Source organism: Acromyrmex echinatior, chromosome 6 (assembly GCF_024713525.1).
Source record: "Acromyrmex echinatior isolate Ae372 chromosome 6, ASM2471352v2, whole genome shotgun sequence".
Classification (NCBI taxonomy): domain Eukaryota; kingdom Metazoa; phylum Arthropoda; class Insecta; order Hymenoptera; family Formicidae; genus Acromyrmex; species Acromyrmex echinatior.
In genome coordinates, this window is record NC_141857.1 from 13,344,609 (window position 1) to 13,364,081 (window position 19,473).

At 33.4% G+C, this 19,473-nt stretch overlaps 1 protein-coding gene across 1 annotated transcript in view; it reads left to right on the top strand.

The window, feature by feature from the left end:
- The first annotated feature begins 5,040 nt into the window (after nucleotides 1–5,040).
- LOC105154800 (lachesin) overlaps nucleotides 5,041–19,473 on the top strand; it is a 211,532-nt gene continuing 197,099 nt past the window's right edge. Inside the window, exon 1 of the mRNA XM_087407398.1 lies at nucleotides 5,041–5,762. Coding sequence (XP_087263524.1) covers nucleotides 5,624–5,762 — 139 coding nt within the window. The 5' untranslated portion in view covers nucleotides 5,041–5,623. The remainder of the gene's footprint in view (nucleotides 5,763–19,473) is intronic.

A 19,473-nucleotide genomic window follows, 5' to 3' on the forward strand; every position in this document is an offset into this window, starting at 1 on the left:
ATTAGCAACAACCGCAAAAAGGATTCGGAGATGATTTTTATACATACGGTATAGTAAAAAATATATTATTAATATTAATATCATTATTTCGATGAATATGATTGACAGATACTGTTGCAATGATATTTGATGTGGTAAGTATATAACTAAGAGGATAACTATTATTTAATAATATCTGAATCAATAATTTAATTAATTTAAAGATTTAATAATCCCTGAAATTTTTTTGTTGGACTTTTGGATAACACAAAAGAACTCTGTCAACTATATTATAAATAATTTCCTTCTTGTGACATATTAGATATTGAGATTAAAAATTAAAAATCTTAAAAAACCTGCCTGAAAAAGTAAGTTTTTTATAACCATCGAATATAATCTTATCATTTTCATGAGGGTCGAAATGTTTACCATTGTATTGAAATTATTATAATATTAAAATTCATTTATTAGTACTTAATATCCTGCATTGACTCGTAACCTTTATTATTTAATTTATTTTTTCATTCAATACAAATTAAAAAGCAATTATAATAAATGTTTCGATCCTACGTTTTTCTGGATCATCTTTAGTAAATACAATTGATCCTAATACTTAAATAATTACATTAGATACACGCAAATTATCGTACTTGAGGGGATCTTAAAATCGTCTGTATCACCGACTAAATGCAATAATTTTTTTGTGTAACAAAACTTTTTTCTCACATGTAAATCTTTTTTTACGATAAAAGTATACATGCGTTAATACGTACCTATGAAATAGAATTTATGCTGAAAACGAGAAAAAAATTATATAAATTGAAATCTTCTTTTCTTACTCCATGGCACCAGACTTGTCAATATCGTAACAACATTTATTGAGTCATTTAAAAAGTATTTCATTCAAAAATTGAACAAAAAACCGCGGATACTTTTTAAATGACCTAATACTTGGTATAAACTTTTTACAATCTATACTTGCGAAATTATAGTCCAGATTAGTATAATTAATATGGATAAACAACATGAAGGTCTTAGAATTAGACTTATGATTAGACGTCTAATTAAAACGCTATTGTTCTACGAAAATTTATATGTGCATAAATGTTGACGTAGTAGTATATAAAAATATGTCGATATGTCGCATTTTATTAACGATGTTCATAAACATGATATAAACATTTTTATAAACGACGATCACGTCGGAGTTCGGACTTCACTTTAGAATCATCTTAATAACATATAAAATAACATAAAAAGTAATAAGATTAAAGAGAAATACATGATCATTTCAATAAATTCCTCCTGTTGGACTAGTAGTGGAATCTTGTAAAAAATTATTATTTGTCACAGTGAATCACAAAAAAAGCATTATATAGAGCATGTCAAATTTTTAAGATGTAGACGATTAAAAAACTTGTTTATTTCAAACGAATATTCTCGTACGAGATAGATATAATATGAGTATGAAGAGAGATATGCTTCGGACGTGTTCGAACGCGTGGCTTTATACCTCTTGTGGCGGCCTAATACAACAGGTATTACGTTTATCCTGTAAGCTTATTAGCGTTTTCCGTTCAACCTTTCTGTCGCGCTCATTTTATTTGAGTCGCGTGATGTTTTCCTCACAAAATTCGTGCCGACACTAATAAGCATAAATCATAAAACTCTCCTCTGATGCTTTAATACTGCTTATTAGCTTATTTTTTCAGTGTTTTACGATACGGGACGTTAATAAATTTATTCGTAAATATATAACAAAGAAAATTAAGAATCGGCAGTGATACTAGATATGTGGAAGAATCTTAATCTAATGGCGAATTCGATTGGAAGCACTAGTGCGCATTGCATATTAAAGCAGTTGTACACGTTGATTTAATTTTAATGTAAAAATGAAATACAAATATTTTGAATTATAAAATACATATTTTATCTAGTAGTATAATAAAATGTATTAAGTATTTTAGGATTTAATCGATTTCTTTGTTTATGTATAAACATATCTTTCCGTTATTTTGTGTACGGTGGCTTTAATGTGCACCAATGCGCCAATCAAATTCGCCATAAGATCATCAAAAATTAATCATTGCAGAACGAATCATCGCAAGTATGAGTTAATGATAGTTCATCGTAATTTTGGAATAATCATCAACATCGACTATATGATTTTAATATTCCCCTAATCGTAGTGAAAAGCTTGTGCTCTATTATTAGGTGTTGGAATTAATTCGTAGCGTTTTTTAATGAAAGAATGTTATTTATTTCACATGAGCATTAAAAAATACATTAATGAAAGTACTTCCCATCACTTGTAAAACGCTACGAATTAATTCCAACACCTAATATAAGAAACCTAGTTAACACCGATCATCCGAGACTGATCAAACGAAATAAAAACTTCAACTGCGTTCCGTTTCACGCATAATGCGTATAATGTATCATTTTATTCTTGTCTTTCGCCGAGTGTCAAACAAGGATAAAATGATACATTATGCACATTATGTGTGAAATGGAACGCAACCTTGGTCATCGCATTACATTTGCGATGAGTATTTAAAGAGTCGGCGAGTGCGTGGTACATTTCGAAACACGCTGTACGTTCCTAATATATGAGATCATTTATACATGTTATATCATCGAAACACGTTTATTCGTGAGTAACAATGCGTGATATGAGTCGCTTGCCCGTGATCAATTAAGGCTACATTACGCCGTCGATTAATCGTCGCGATTAATTAATGCACATTCAAGTTTCCGATGGTTATACGTTGTTTGTTCTTGCAATGCCGAGATTTCGGAAGCAACGTTGAAAACGTGATTCGCCGAAATTTGACGCGTCGCGTAACAGAGACATGACAAAAACAGCTTTGTCTATAAACAAAATCAATATATCGAGTCGTGCGTGCATCTCGTCCATTGAGATTTTGGGAATATGACAACTCGCGTGATGAAACGGCGTAACAAATATTGACATTTCAACACTCCTATTTGTCCTCTAGGTAAATTCAAGTTGAATCTCAAAGTCAATTACTCAGCATCCCTTCTCACTGTTTTCTCATTCGTTTGCAACACTAGACGTTCAGATCTGCTAAAAAATGCATTGGAGATTGTACTTCGTAATTTTAGGACAATTACTTCCCCACGCACGCACGCACGCATACATGCCATTCTAAATTTCGCCTTCCGCATTCTTATAGTATCAGTTTAGATCTGTCTCGACCACCCTCCGTCCTGTCGCTCTTTGCCAACAGCGGGTTTGTTGCTTGCTAAGTAGGTTGTGAGCTTGAAATATGCCTAGTTCTCGAGAGGTGCGACTCTCACGATTCGCTATAAAGGGCAAGCCACGCTACATAAAGCCGGACAATCACAGAAAGAGATTGAACAAAGTTCTAGAGAATTAATAAATGGAATAATTTAACGAAAAAAACAGCAAACGACATTTCAGCCAGTTCCATTCGCCATTATCATTTTCCAACACTATTTTGTCAACATATCTAGAAAAAGAAAATAACCGTGACATCGTTCTACATATAGTTTTCTATTGAACCGATATTTTCTTTCCATTGTCACTGATAAATAAAAAACCTTTGAAAAGAAATTATTGTACACAACTGCTGTTTGTAATTCACTTGAAAAGAATTACAGTTTTTTTTATAGTATATCCTTCTCATCCGGCTGTTAAATTGTATGGCCATCGCGAAAAAAGGTCTGCATTTTTAGTTTTTAAAAATAAAAGCAGTTATACACACATGTTACTTTTTCCATACAAAACAAAATTTCATTAATAACTATCGCGAAATTTCATTATAATCTTTTTCGTGTCCTTTTCAGCTAAACATAGAAATAAGAATAAAATTATTTTTGTCACATTACATTTTTGTTTGTCATTTTTGTAGATGGATTTGATCACGTCATGATGTAAAGTATTGATTAAAAATAAACAGATGTTTTCATTAAATTCGAAATATTGTAACGAATCTGTATATAAGTGTTGCGTCACAACTTTTTATCGCTTTCAAGTTAATTTTTGTTCTTATGTTACTAGTTTAAAATTACTCCCGCGAGATAGTGCGCTCCGTTACATGAAGAAATTTATTTCGTATTCTAAAAAAGTAATATTCATCGCGGGGATTTATATATTGTGCCATTGATAGCGTACAAAACAAAGTTGTTTCTTTATTACCTGCGACAGAATTACGGTTGATCGTCGTGGGAGTCATTTTTTTCAGAGGATGGACATTCGATGCGATCAGCACGTAAGAGATAAAATGAATTAGGTAGCTCTTAATCTACTGAAAGTATTATTCGAATAACTCACGCTTGGTCGCGTGGTTATCGTAACTCGCAATTCCAAGGACAATATCTAGAATTAAGTGGTGTTCTGGCGAAGACAACGTTAGAGGTACTCGGCAGGTAGATGGTTCCGGGATCCCCGCGAGCTATCCGGGACCATTCCACTAACACGACTGCACCCGGCTAAATCGAACGGATCGCAGTTATCATCTTTATAAACCTGTCAACGATCATCACGGAGATCTGCCATTAGTACAAGCTACGAAGAAGGAAAGACGCGAGCGTTTCAAAGCGAGAAAACATTAGGAACGGTCCATAGAAAGAAATTCGGAATCGGGTAGGGGCCGAGTTGTCGAAAGAGCGAAAAAGAAAGAGGGAAAGACGGGAGGTCGCGGGAGCTACACTACCGTAGGGTCTCTCCCGCGAAGGGCCACCGACAAGGACAACCGGTGAGCCGAGGAAAGAGACAGATGGAAGAGAGATTCGCCAAGGTACGAGGAAACGGTAGAAGCAGAGGTAGAGGCAGAGGCAGCAGCAGTGGCAGCGGCAGTGCCCGGGCATCAGGGCACGGTTACGAGGGCGCAAGCGCTGAGACTGTTCCTGGTGCGAGCTACACAACGAAGAGGGAGAAGAGAGAGAGAGAGAGAGTGAGAGAGAGAGAGAGAGAGTGAGAGAGAGAGAGAGAGAGAGAGGAAGAGAGAGAGGATGCCCGTAGGAAGTTTATCGGCGGCGAGTCGCGGGACGGGACGCGGAGTCCGGGTGCTTACGCGGTACGGAAGGGACGGGGGTGGTGGAGACATGAGCGTACTCCGTACTCCGAGGGTTTCCAGGCAGCAGTCTACGGCCCGGGACAGAGAGACTAGGACCAGCCTCGGGAGAAGGGGAGTGAGGTCTCGTGGATCTTCTCTTATACGTATCGGAGTGTCTCTTTCTCGTGCGCTTTCTCGTTTTCTCTCTCTCTCTCTCTCTCTCTCTCACACACACACACACACACACACACACACACACACACATTCTTTCATTCCTAACATAGTTCTCCCTTCACAAACGTGACCTTGAGCTACTGTACCGATGCGTGCCGAGTCATTCTACCGGCGTGTCACGCTCCGAAACGGTGCCGTCAACATCAAAACGGTGTCTCGTGGTACGCGCACGAACGCACGGAGATGAGCGGAGGCACTCGGCCGGGAGCTGCACGGAGCACGTGCCAGGCGCGCAGAAAGCGCTCCAGGCGACACCAGGTGCGCTAATCGTAGACCAATCGCGTGGGAAGAGCAAGATCGCGGGTGATATAGGACATTGCACCCGGGAGAAGCGCGATCGGAGATCGCGAGTGCGCTGGGAAACAGGAATGACGCTGCAAGCCCGCAGCGGTGCGAATGCCGCGCGTTCCAGGACAGTCCCGATGCTCGCAGCCCTGGCACCGCTCCTCATCTTCGTCGGCATCGACGGCGTCGTGCACGGCATCGCGCGTTCCACGTTTTCTCAAGGTAAATTTATTTCAAAGAGATTCGCGGGGAACGTAAGTCTCTTTAGCATCGTCTCGTGATTCGTTTAACACCAAGAAACTCACATATTTTGCATACAAGCGTAAGCAATCGTCTGTCTCCGCTTTTCTACACAGTTTTTCTTTATTTTCCCCCCCGTAGTAAAAAGTAACAAATCTTGATGGAAAAAGAGGAAATCCTAGCTCGCGGCGTGTAAATGTCGTATAAAGACGTGCGCGTTTCATTGGATTCTTCTTCGAGATCGTTTCAACGATTGAAAGAATTTGCAATAGCGACTTGCGTGTGGCCGACGCTATAAATTCGAAACGTTGTTTCGCAACCATTTCTGCCAACTTCCGACACAAATGGAAATAGACAAGGTTTCGCGTGAAAGGTTTTCGAGATAAATTTTATTGCCATTTGCTGTTCGGATTCGCTACCTTTCTTTCATCTCGCGCGTTTTCGCCTCACGAAAGAAAAGCTACCTCGACGGCGACAAGAGAGAGAGAGAGAGCATCACTGTTTCCTCGTTTTATTCAAGTAAATCTCGTTTCGTCCGCTTCATCGCTCTCGCTTCTCTCCTTTCTGTTGTCTTCGCGACTTTCAGAGCTTTCAAAAACAAAAATCCCGGATTGAAGAATCTTACAACTTTGAAGTACATATTTACTGCAACTTTTTTCAACCGCGCATCTCTCTGCTAAATCATGGTCACAGACCACGTGATACGACTACGCGCTCAACAGAAATTGTAGAAGAGTCTCTTCCATCACAGTTTCCGTCACAATGATACTGTTAACAAAAATTTCTTTAGAGTTGCACTATTCCTTACACCAAAAACCATTTCAGAGTGATTTAATCTTTTCTCAATGATTGTCGCTTCTTATTAGATAAGAATATGTCCGACCGAGTATGTCACGATTGTGGTGCTTATTAAGTAGAAAGAAGAACATTTTCGGATATATTGCACTCTCGTAATAAAACAGGAAACTATCATTTGGCAATAATAACATTGACAATAAAGAAAATCATTTTAATTTGCATAAGGTGGATATTTTAGCGTGTATCGCAAATGCAATAGAGTGTATCCAATATCTACTCCATCAAGAAATCGGATTTTAACTCGCAAAGTTATTTGCTCATGCTTATTTTTTTAACTTTATTCATAGATTTCCAATAATTCTAGCTTCCTTTTCTGCCGCTTCTTCTTTTCAAAAATTACTTGTTTACAATGAATTTTTTTGAAAATGTAACGATTTCCTTTTTTTAGATACATCCTACTGATATTTCTTCTTCAATTTAACTTACCACTGAAGAGAGAAGACATTAAAATGTTTGATGATTATTATAGAAGCAATTATATACATTGGCATAAATATTCATTAGCTACAATACACAGAACTTCAATGAATTTCAATGTGGTTGATTCGATTTCTTCATTGCCAAAACAATGTTAAACATTGGCATAGGTCATTCAATCGTCGTAGTCGCGCTTTTAACGGTTAGTTTAGATAGGCAAATTCGATGTTGGACGGAGTTATTACGAAGAGCGACGCGTCGTAAGGGATTTTGTTCAAGGATTTGCATCGATTTGCTTGCCGACAGAACTTAAGGAATTAATTGCGCGGCGTACAGCTTTAACAGCGGGCGAAGTCGTTAAGTCTACCGCGTAAGTAGTTCTCGCGATAAAGGTCGCTTTCCGAAGGTCATTTTGGTATAACATATACATATATCTTCCTCTCATTTTCATATTTTATTTGTATTATTTTTGCTATTTTTGTTTTCTTTTATTTTTATTTTTCCTTTTACTTCTACTTCTGAGAGTTTAGCTTAGAATATTAATACAATAGAGATATATTACTTCAGCTTATTTGCTAAGAAGACTGAATTTCTCTTAATTTCGTATACCTATGTATAGCTTAGGTCAACTAAAATCCACTACTACTGTTGTCTAAACCTACATTCATTTTATATTTTTTGTCATCACAAATATTATTGTCTTTCCATTTTACATTATTAGACGATCAATGTTTTTGTTTAATTATATTTTACAATATAATATGGATGCCCCCTCTAGACAATTTAATACAACTCTCTATATAATTTTCAATCAATCGTGTAATAAGTTAGTTAATTCTTGTTATTAATTTAATAACATCTGATTTTGATTTAATTGTAATTAGTGGCATGCGTATCAATTGTGCATTCAACAAAATATTTGTAATGAGAATCAATCGACATCTGATCACACTGAGCACCTAACAATAAATTTTACTGAAGATAAATTTTATACATTTCTAAATAGATGCACTTCTTATAACGAGACCGACTATCGTTTTACGTATGTGATAACAAACAAAAAAAGAGCACATTTAAATAATTTTTTAGAACATATGATCAAAAGTAATTCTTTTACGTCACAAATAAACTATATTATCAAAATTGACACTGATCATTCAAAATTTTTATTATTCAGTGTCAAATTTGATAATACAATTTATTTGTAACGCAAAAAAAATGATCATTCGTCAGAAATTAGTACCTTACTGAGCAATAGTACAGGCAGATATTATTTTACAAGTTGCATATTTCAAAGAACTTTTAATTGACATAACGTACTACGCAAACTTTCAATATCGCTCCCATACGACCAATAATACTATTAAATATTACATATCGTCCACTTTACACTAATTTATATTATTGCACAATTATTGTATAATTGTTACGTAAAATTAGCCTTTTTACATACTTGTGTTCTCATGCCCTAATGTCGTTTCCTCTCTTATCAATTACTTATTTATAATTATCATATATCTTAATTCTTATTATCCTTATCCTCTTTCTGTTCTTCATCTCCTTGTTTCTCTCTTTCCACAGTTACTTTAGAACATTGCTTTTCATGGTATCTATTATAAATCCTCATTTCATAACTTATCCCTGGAATATTAATAATAAATGCTTTTGCAATTTATTCATCCTTCCCCTTCTGTCTCCACGCACGCACTGTCTCTCCCCCCTCTCCCTCTCTCTCTTCTCCCCTTCCCCATTTCCTCTCTTTCTCTTTTAAACACTCTTCGAGCACATGCCTTGTATACTGGCGTTGTACACGACGTTTCCTATGTTCCGTGTTTTCCATATCACGCGTGTATACAGTGGTTGAGTTATAAGGATGAAGTGTGTACGAGGTAACACGTATCGACAAGGGCAAAATGCGAAAATCAATTTTTGACGGGTCATCAGTAAACGTCTATCGCGGGATGCGCGACAGTTACTCGATGGTTTCGCAGATGAAAAATCGAGCAAACGCGATTCATCCTTCCTTTTTATTTTTCCCTAACTCGCTTTCTCCTCTATTCTATTGCAACTGTTTGGTGCTTACGATAGGAAGAAATTGAGCTTATAGCAGATCGCTTTATCGTTTGGCTCCATTAAATTAGATCGTTTGTGTGCGTATCATTGTTTGATGTAAACACATAGAATTGTGCATGCGTACGATATTAAATTAGCTAATAATATGTAGGTATATGTGAATCATAATAAGTTTGAGGTAAGCGTAGTAAACGTTACGACACATGTATCAATCTTGGATACATACGTACGTAAATGCGCAAAATACAATACATATCTGCGGATGCGGTGTTTTCGTATAAAATCGCTAATGTGTGTGATAGACGAATAAAGTTTGCATTATTATTCGGTCGCGCATGAAAGGTGAAATCTTAATTCGAAATTTGTCAAAATTCCAAACACGCTCATTAGCATCACCAGAGCATCGAGTGCTAAAGGGGTGAGGGAGAGAGAGAGAGAGAGAGAGAGAGAGAGAGAGAGAGAGAGAGAGAGAGTGTGTGTGTGTGCGCATGTGTATGTGTGTGTGTGTGTGTGTGTGTGTGTGTGTGTGTGTGTGTGTGTGTGTGTGTGTGTGTGTGTGTGTGTGTGTGTGTGTGTGTGTGTGTGTGTGTGTGTGTGTGTGTGTGTGTGTGTGTAAGAGAAGGAGAAAGAGGAGGAAGAGAGGAAGTGAGGAAGAGGGAGGGAGATAGAAACTGAAAATCTAACGAGAAAAAATCAATTTAATAAATCGTTTAAATACGTAAGGTAAATCTTTACACGAAAAGAAAAAGCAAAAACATAATTCCCTCGAGACGATCATTTTCTTCGCCAGTTAACCTTTTCTCTGGCAAAAAGTCATTCTCTATGATTGTGTGCTTTTTATCGGAATAAGGCATGTGGCTATTGCCTAACTATGTCTTACAAAATTCGAGCACTCATCTCCTTTTTTTCGTGTGCTCTACATATATAGCAATGATGTCAACAATAATTTCTAACCTTCTTGTTCTCTTTTCTTTTTAATATAAACATATTATTCAGATTAATTATTAATTTTCATATTAACCTGTTCTACTTAACCGTACCAGCTCTATTTAAAAATTTAATCTAGTACTAGGAAAAATTTAATCTAGTACTAGATTATTAAAAAAATTATTTCTTTGTACTTTGTCAATATATTCCAATTACGTTTAAAAATGACAAAAAATGTGCATATTTTCATTTCATTTTTGCTGCTGATGAAATGAATTTCATTTTTTAACGCATTGATAGATCATTGTGTAACATGAATATTATGTATAAGAAAATCCGCTATATATAACCTTCGTTTTATTTACCATCACATTTCAATCACTATCATATCGTTAGTGAAAACATTTCATATCTATCGATCGTGAAAAAACGGAATGTTAAACGACATCTCACAAGCAGTATAGTTCATCTCAGTGCATTGCGGCTACAATTGTATAAAAGGGAACTGTGGTTTTTCTACGAAACACCCTCATGTCATTTTAATTATTTCTCGCTGAAGATGGCTCAAAATGGAGTCGAAACATACCGTATTACATATAATTGATACAATGTTAAATTTGCGCAATCAAAGTTCTAACATTAACTCCTATTGCCCTATGTTTGTATAGTCTTTTATTACTGATTGATAAGTAAAGGAGTCTTAAGTAAATAAGTAATTTATTATTTAATTATTATTTCTAATTTATAGTATAGTTTTAATAAGATATATCGCACAAATTACCAATTTTTTTCGTTTTTTGAATATAGAAGCAGTAAATACATTGGGTAATCTTGTAATTATGTAATCTCGTTTAATAAATCAATGCTGTTATACAGTTATTAATATATCACACACAGTATGTTATACAGTTGCGAAATTTGTATTAAACTTAGCACATTTCATATATCCCAAATGATCTACAATTTTTGTATTATTTTAACACAAGATGAATATGTTGAAAAGTAGCACAAACTTTTATAAAAAGTTGTGTTAAAGTACGCAAAAATGTACATTTTGACATAAAAGAGTTTGTGGCAACACATAATATTTTCTTTTTAGTAAAATTAATACTTGTAATTTGTTAAATTAACACATACATTTAGCATTGATTCACTTACTTTAGAATTTGTGTTTTAAAACTGCATTATTTTTATATTATTTATTCACTTACATTGCTTTATTTTAACAATAAGAAATGTTCAATATCAATTTAACATAAAATATTTAAATAGCATTACGTTATATTAAATTAACACTCGAATATATTAAAATACCAATTTTAACACGAAATATTTTTTATTGTATACTTCGCATGATTCATAATCACATGTCGTTACAATATTATATATTATATTAATAATATGTAATTTGAGTTAATATTATTAAAAATACAAAAAATTACATTACGCTTTTAATATAATAGTTCGAAAGAGGCAGAGAGGGAGAGAGAGAGAGAGAGAGATAGAGAGAGAGAGAGAAAGGACAGATCTGGATAGAAGAGAGATAGATAATTATGTTTAAATGTTGGTTAAATATTATATTTTAATTAAATATGCGGAGAGAGAGAGGGAGAAGGAAAGGTTTTCAATATGTCGAATAATTAGTGAATATGTATTGTAATAAATGTTTCTTAATGTTATACTTTTTTTCAATATGCGAAACGCTCGAGGTCAAAGTATCTGTAAAATGTTTTATTCGCGTATTTGATTAGAAAAATTCTTTTGACTCTCAGAATGAAGTTTGCGCTAACTTCGTTGGCTGATTTCATTCATCGTGCACGCAGGTACGCACGCGACTTGACTCTCAGTGCAGCGCGTAAAAATCTTCTTTTTTTCCGCTGACGTTGCCTTGATATACGAGAAAAGTTTTTACGTACGTACCATACGCTTTTACACGAGCCTCACGTGCATTTTAGTGGACATTTTAAGTGACAGCGACGGGGGGGGGGGGCAGATTCTTCAGGGATCATGGAATGACAAGGAAATTTTCAGCAGGTGGAATCTGAAATAATGTACGAGCAAGTTGGGCAAAGTCAAAGGAACGTAACGCGGCTGGAAGCGTATATTCATGCTATCGATCGTCTTATTAAAACACGGTATGTCTCAACGTTATAAGGGGGCATAGCTTCTATTTTGAAATTATGTCCCCGGAGGAGAGAAACTCCGATACTCCGAGCGGCGGGTTGGATAGATACGGGGAAGTCGCGCGAGCGCAGGAAATGGAGATACGACCTAGGAAATCGCGCGAAGCACCGACCTACTTCGTGAAACAGCCGGAATTCTGGATTCCGTTATTAAGAAAACTTCGACGCCGTCGTCCCGATATGAATTTTGCAACCGCTCGAACACGACCGGCGGAACTGGCGTAAGGCAACTGCCAGATCTATTTCCGTCAGCGTATCGTCCCGGCTTCGTGATCGATCGATTATTTTCCCCTTATGCCAGCGAGTGAAATAATTATAGTCTTGAAATATTGACATGCCGGTATTTTCTTTTCCAGTCTTATCTTTCTTCACTTATATGAAAGTGTATACAAAAATATTTATTTACAAGATATACTTTTCGATGTACTTTTCTTCCAACAAAACGGATGTGTACAGTGAGCGTAAAAGGTATTTATATAGGTATTTATATAGTAAAATTTTATCTTCTTAAAAGATTTTATTTTTAGAGAATAAATATTAATCCTCCGGAGCTAACATTAAAATTTCTAACACGAACGCTAGATCTGTAATTTATGTTAATTATATTAATTATGTGACAAAAAGAAATACTGAATATATTTTAATACAAATAATAATGCGCAAATATGTAACACATACACATATGAAAATTGAATTGTTTGACATTTTTGACAGAGATTCATGATTTGGTGAATCCAATTAATAAACTCCAGATTAATTTTAACAGTTAATCCAGTTAATCTGTTAACAAAAAATAAACAGATTTTTTTTATTCTATTTGTTTTTGTTATACTCCTCAAAACTCTTGCCTAAAAATCTTTATTAAATGTGATAATTAAAATATATTATGTAATGTAAATATACGAAAAAATTGGAACTGTATTTGGACATATAAAAAGTATTTGTACATTCGAGATAGTTATCTTCTATGAGAATAGTTTTTAGGTTATTTTCACTTTTTATTTTTGACACAGAGGAGAATGTTATACGTTATATTACAAGTGAATAATTAATATTTATTTTTTAAAAATAGAGTTTTTAACCCTAAATTTTTTTCTTGCACGAATACATTTTGTACTGTGGTATCTCAAATATTAAATATATCAGATAAACAATCTTGCTGAAAATAAGTTATTATATAGAAAATTGAAACATTGAATGGCAAAAAGAACCGATATACGTATGAACATTGAACACAAGAGAGTCAGATCTAGTTTTAGTGCACGATTTAAATAATATACAGTTGTTGATAAATTTATTATGGTCCAGGATGGAAATAATTAACAGTACGCCATCGTAGAAACGTACGCGAAACGTTAATTAGCTATACCGCGCTCTCCATGTAACTCGTACAAAATGCAAAATAATAATGATAAAACGCGCAACGGAAAAGAGAAATAAAATGTTACAATATTATTACCATCCAACGCGTTGAAATCTCTCCGAATACGCGTCGCGACCGGCCGGCCAACCAGCCGACAATTGCATTGATAAAAACAAACGTTTATTATGGCGCTGATTAGCCGCTCTGACAGAGTGGATGATCGTAATCGGATTCGGCAAATAAGGGATGTGTGAGACGGTAAATCTATTGCAAATGTTAAAACACAGTATTTGCTAAAATCTATTGCAAATGTTAAAACGTGGAGATGAGCCATAGTAATTACGTGTCATGCCGTAAACATGTATAGGGAATTTTATTGTAGCACAAGTTACGGTAATTACACTTTATTCGAATATCCAATTATGTTCACGTACTCGATAATGTCGACGGCAAAGCGGTCAAATAAAGAATAATTACCATTACTTCCAGTGCATTCTTGTTGCTTTGCATGTAAATTGAACGACATATTACTTCTCTATACGAGAATCGTAAAGATGTAAAGATGTATCCTTAAGCGCATACATATGTATCGCATCATAATGTAACATGGTGCTTGGGATAAATTTATTGTAATTGTGCACAAAGATTTATTAGCAAAGAAATTATTTTCCATCTGTCGTTTCGTGTGGAGCAATATTTGCTCATACGTTCAAAAGTTTATCCTCCAGTTGATCTCTCGTGCGCGTGCATACGAGAGAGAAACAGAGAGAGAGAGAAAGAGAGAGAGAAAGAGAGAGAAAGAGAGAGAGAGAGAGATTTGTGTTTAAAACCTGCGTTATCAATTTTCATTAAAAGAATTTGAAAATGCGATAGTCCAAGTTTTCGTATATACAGGTATGTAGATATATTAAAAAAGTTAATTGGCAATATTACTTACATATATAAAACTACGAAAGTGGCTTCACGTATCGATTTGTTGTGTTAATGAGTATACGGCTAAAATTGTCGAATAAATTAAATATAATTGTTTTAACAATTAATTGTGTACTTATTGAATGTACACTCTAAAAAATACGAATTTAACACATTATATACAGAGAAAAATGTTTGATTGAATCAACCGGAATTCTGGAAAATGAACGATCCAGAATTTTGGTTAAGTTAAAATTTATTAGATTTCTAGTCAAATTTACTAGAATTTTAGTAAAAGAGAGATTGCAATAAAAGTTATTTTTGACCTCCCCCGCTCAATTAAAACAAAACTAAGAGGGAAATGAATATCTATATAGACTTCATAATTTCCAAAAAAGTATATAATCTTAAACATCATCGTTTATGAATTATTATATTTTGAATTTGAACGATTCATAGGAGATTTGATACTTTTCGATGATTGAGGTTTTTTTGACAATTTTTCTGGAATTGCCACTTTCTCAAAAACTTCTTAAATATAACCTAGAATTTATCAAAAGATAAAAGTGATGCAAGTCCATGAATGCACTATCTTTACACATGTCTATAGTGGTTCAAAATCATTAAAGAACTTGCAAATTTCTAATTAACGATCGTTTAAAAAAAAATAGAAAAAATGTAACAAGAAAAGCAATAAGTCCAAAGGATCGACTCGTTAGGAAAGAAAAGGAGGATTTAAAGAGCGATGCAAAATGAATAGACATCTAATATCATGATGGAAAGAAGCAAGGTGAGCCGTTCCCGTGGTGCTCAGTAGCCTAAAGATAGTGAACGGACCGATCGTGAGGGATGTTATGAAAATTCAATATGGCTGTTCACTGCACTTTGGCGGCAGTTTTTTGACACATTCGTGTCAAAAACAAAAAAATGTGCAATATCATTTCTATTTAATAATAATGTTAAAGTTTGTAATATTTTTATATTTTAATAATTTTTATTAATATATCATTGTGTTAGTTTAACTTCCAATATTGTGTTTTTATTAGTAATCATTTGTGAACACTTGAAATCTGCGCGTATAAAATGGGACGCCGTGATTGGTTAATAAATCATGTTCTCCTTTGCCTCCATTATGCGCAATGGCTCACCTTGCTTCTTTCCATCATGTCTAATATATTGTTTTAACCGTGAATAATAAGAAATAAAACAAAAAAATGTTTCATTCCCTCTCATAAAGATTAAACCGCCAGAATTTGCATTATCCGATGTGCACCACGTGGAGGTTGCTCAGTCGGATTTGCACATCTTGTGTACATGTACATACGTGTGTATGCGCGGGTGTACGTGCATATGTGTGTGCGTAGAATACTGGAAATAAAATGTTCGCCACTCCTACAATACTTTGTGATTCCAAATTCCTTATCATTATTATTCGGCTATCATATCCTACTTTTTTGTTTATTTTATCCTATTCACAATCTAGATCAGGTAATTCTATATCATTACCTGTAGGATAAGCATCTTCGATATATGTTGTAAAGTGAGAACTGGATTTGTCCTTCTCTTTCTTCGTCCATAGGCAGAATACTAAAGTTTTACATATTCTTATCCATCTCTGTTATACGTCATGTAAAGAATATAATCTGGATTTAATATGAAATATCTTAAAATCCAATAACTGATTAGTATTGTCAGTATAGAAACGGTGCGAGAATTGTTGGTCATTGTGCACGCACGCACACACGCACGCATGCACGCACGCACGCACGCATGCACGCACGCACACAAACACACACACACACACACACACACACCAATTGTATGATATCTTGGATATTATCATTTAAAGAAAGAAAAGGACAAACTCAGTTTTTACTTTGCAATATATTTCAAAGATGCTTGTCCTACAGACAATGATATAGAATTACTTGATCTAGATTAGTGAATAGGGTGAAATAAATAAAAAATCGATATGATAGTTAGGTAATGACGAAAAAGAATTTTTACATTATTTTTACAATTACATATACGTATATAAAATGTGCAAATTCGAGCAACCTCCACGTGATGCACATTAGATAATGAAAATGTGGCGATTTATATCATCTTAACGAAAAGATGAAATATTTTTTTCTATTTTATTTCTTCACATTCATAATTAAAACAAAATATTAGAAGCCTATTCATATTTTGCACCGCTCCTTACTCAGACAGTATGCAATATTTATAAAATATTTACAAAATATGCATATGTAAATATTTATAAGATTTATTTTAAATATCTTATAAGTATTTTTGTGATCTTAGATTGTACAGATTATAAATATTTAAGAATAAGTACGACCATGTAAATGATACACATAAATATGAGAGAGAACATCAATAATCGGTCAAAGTTAGATGTTATAAATACAATATATATTCTTAATTTTTACATTTAATTATCGCAGATATGACAGATGCATTAACATCTCAGATCGATTGTGGCTAATGTCCGAACGTTTCGGCACACAGTCACAATTAAATTTAAAAATTAAGAATATATATTATGTTTATAACATCTAATCATAAATTGATCAATTATTGGCGTTCTCTCATATTAATTATATATATTTATTATAAATATTATGAAATATATAATTATGTATGCATAATATATAGTAAATACGATAAAAATACTTAATAAGTCATTATAAATAAAAACTACTTAGGGTAAAGTCGCCTATTATGATATATCTTTTTTTAAAAACTTGTAATTTATTTTATTTGCAATTTCAATTTCTACCTTTATGTCAAATTTATAGGAAATATATAATATTTAAGTTTTATCGTCAAAAGTTAGCAATATATCACCATAGTAGTTATACTTTGTTATACGTGAAATTTTTTAGCAAAAGTGCCAATTTTAATCATTTAAAAAAAGAGTTCCTAATGAGATACAAGGATTATATGAGATGATATTTCATAACAGGAAACTAAGGAAATAATAAAGATAAGTTTTTATACATGCTTTTATATTACATTACATAAAAAGAAAACAAAAAATTTTAATGTTATACATAATAATTATATAATTTTTTGATGTATATGTATGTGAGTGTGAGAAATTTCAACAATATAATAATAGAATCATCATCAATAGAATAATCATCAATATAATAATAGAATCATCATTTTTAACATATCGTTCGATAGTATGCTTTGAGATATTGAATTGTTTAGATATAATTAGAAATATCCTGAATGCCTCATATTACAACCGTCTTATAGTTCACGATTACCATCTAATCTTTACAGTTAAATAAATCATTATATCACATGTTTTCCTATGAATGATCTTATTCTATTACTGCATGTAGACTTTATTCAATATTTGTATATAATAAAACATAATTTAAAGACTCTAACCTCAATAAAATTTGACAACATCCAATTTCACAAATCTCCTATACAGCACAGTAACGTTTTAAAAATATACATTTAATATACATATTGGACATTTTGGACATATTGAAAACATCCAGATTAGATCCATGGATATTTTAAAAACGTTTTCAAAACATCCAGTGTTATCATTTTGAATTTCTTAAAAACGTTTATTTTAGGACGTAATAGACTAAACTGGACTAAATTAATATATTAAACAAATTTTAGGCTACAATCAAGACAAAATAATTCTTACAAATTTATATATACATTTTTTGTCGTTGAAAATTTTCAACACAGCACAGATGTCCTAGGAACGTTTATGGAACGTTCAAAAGATGTCCCCTCCATTAGAGTCCCTAAAATACCAGAGTAAGGCCTTCCCTCCATTCTCTCTTGTGATTGGCATGTCCACACAATGGCAGTACCATTCGAGAATATACATTTATATTACCAATTGAGAGAAACACACATTTCGGACACGTACGCCATTTTTAGGGCATGGCCAGACTTTGGTTTCTAGAGATTCTACTCTCTACTGGCCTCTGACTGCACGCTGAAAACAAAAGATTCCAAATTTATATCACTGCGAGCAGCAAGTGATAAGATTGCTATTGTGTGCTGCTCGACGCTTGTCGCTTGCTGCGTGCTATCTGAACTAAGCTTTAATTTAGTAAAGTTTCGTTACCGGAGGTAACAAAAGTAAAACTTCTCGTGCGATCTTAAAAAAATTTTCACTTGTCAAATCAATGAAAGCAACACGTCGCGAGCAGATATAGAAAATTTTTTACATGAAATCAACATTTTTAAAATATCCAAATATAAACATATTTTGTACATTGAATAACGTTTCTAAACATTCATACTAAGTCCATGGACATTTGGATTAAGTTTGAAATCAAGTCTGAATTTCCAATGGATGTCCTGTGTTGTCTTTTTTTTGCAATGGCTACACGAATGATCTAATAATGAATTTTCTATTAAACAGATTTTACACTAAGAATAAGAAGTTCATGATAGAACCAAATATATGCGCTTAGTTTAGTAGAAATTCCGCTATCTCATATTAAAAGCCTATCCCATAATAAGCGATTTTACCCTAATAAATATATTTTCTTATAATCCCCTAATAAATATACTTTCTTATAAATATTACATAAAATATATAGTCTCCAGGGTGTTTCTTGTAACTGATGAATGAGAAAATACCATAAGAGATTTTGTTCGAATTGAAGGGACACGTATTATGATGAGCAAAAAATTTTTCTCAAAATCATATTTTTTGAGACTTTAAGGTCACTTTCACTTTTTTAAATAAAATTATTTTTACACAATATGATTTTAATTATTCTACATGTAAAAGTATTAAGGTAGTAATATTAAAAAATCAATAGTTTACAAGATATTTTACACTTTATTTTGGCATGTATTATAAATTGTTGAATAATTCGTAAATTATTAATTTTTTAATAACCATTTCTTAATACTTTTATGAACAAAATAATAAGATGAATCAATTGAAGAACAGAAAAAA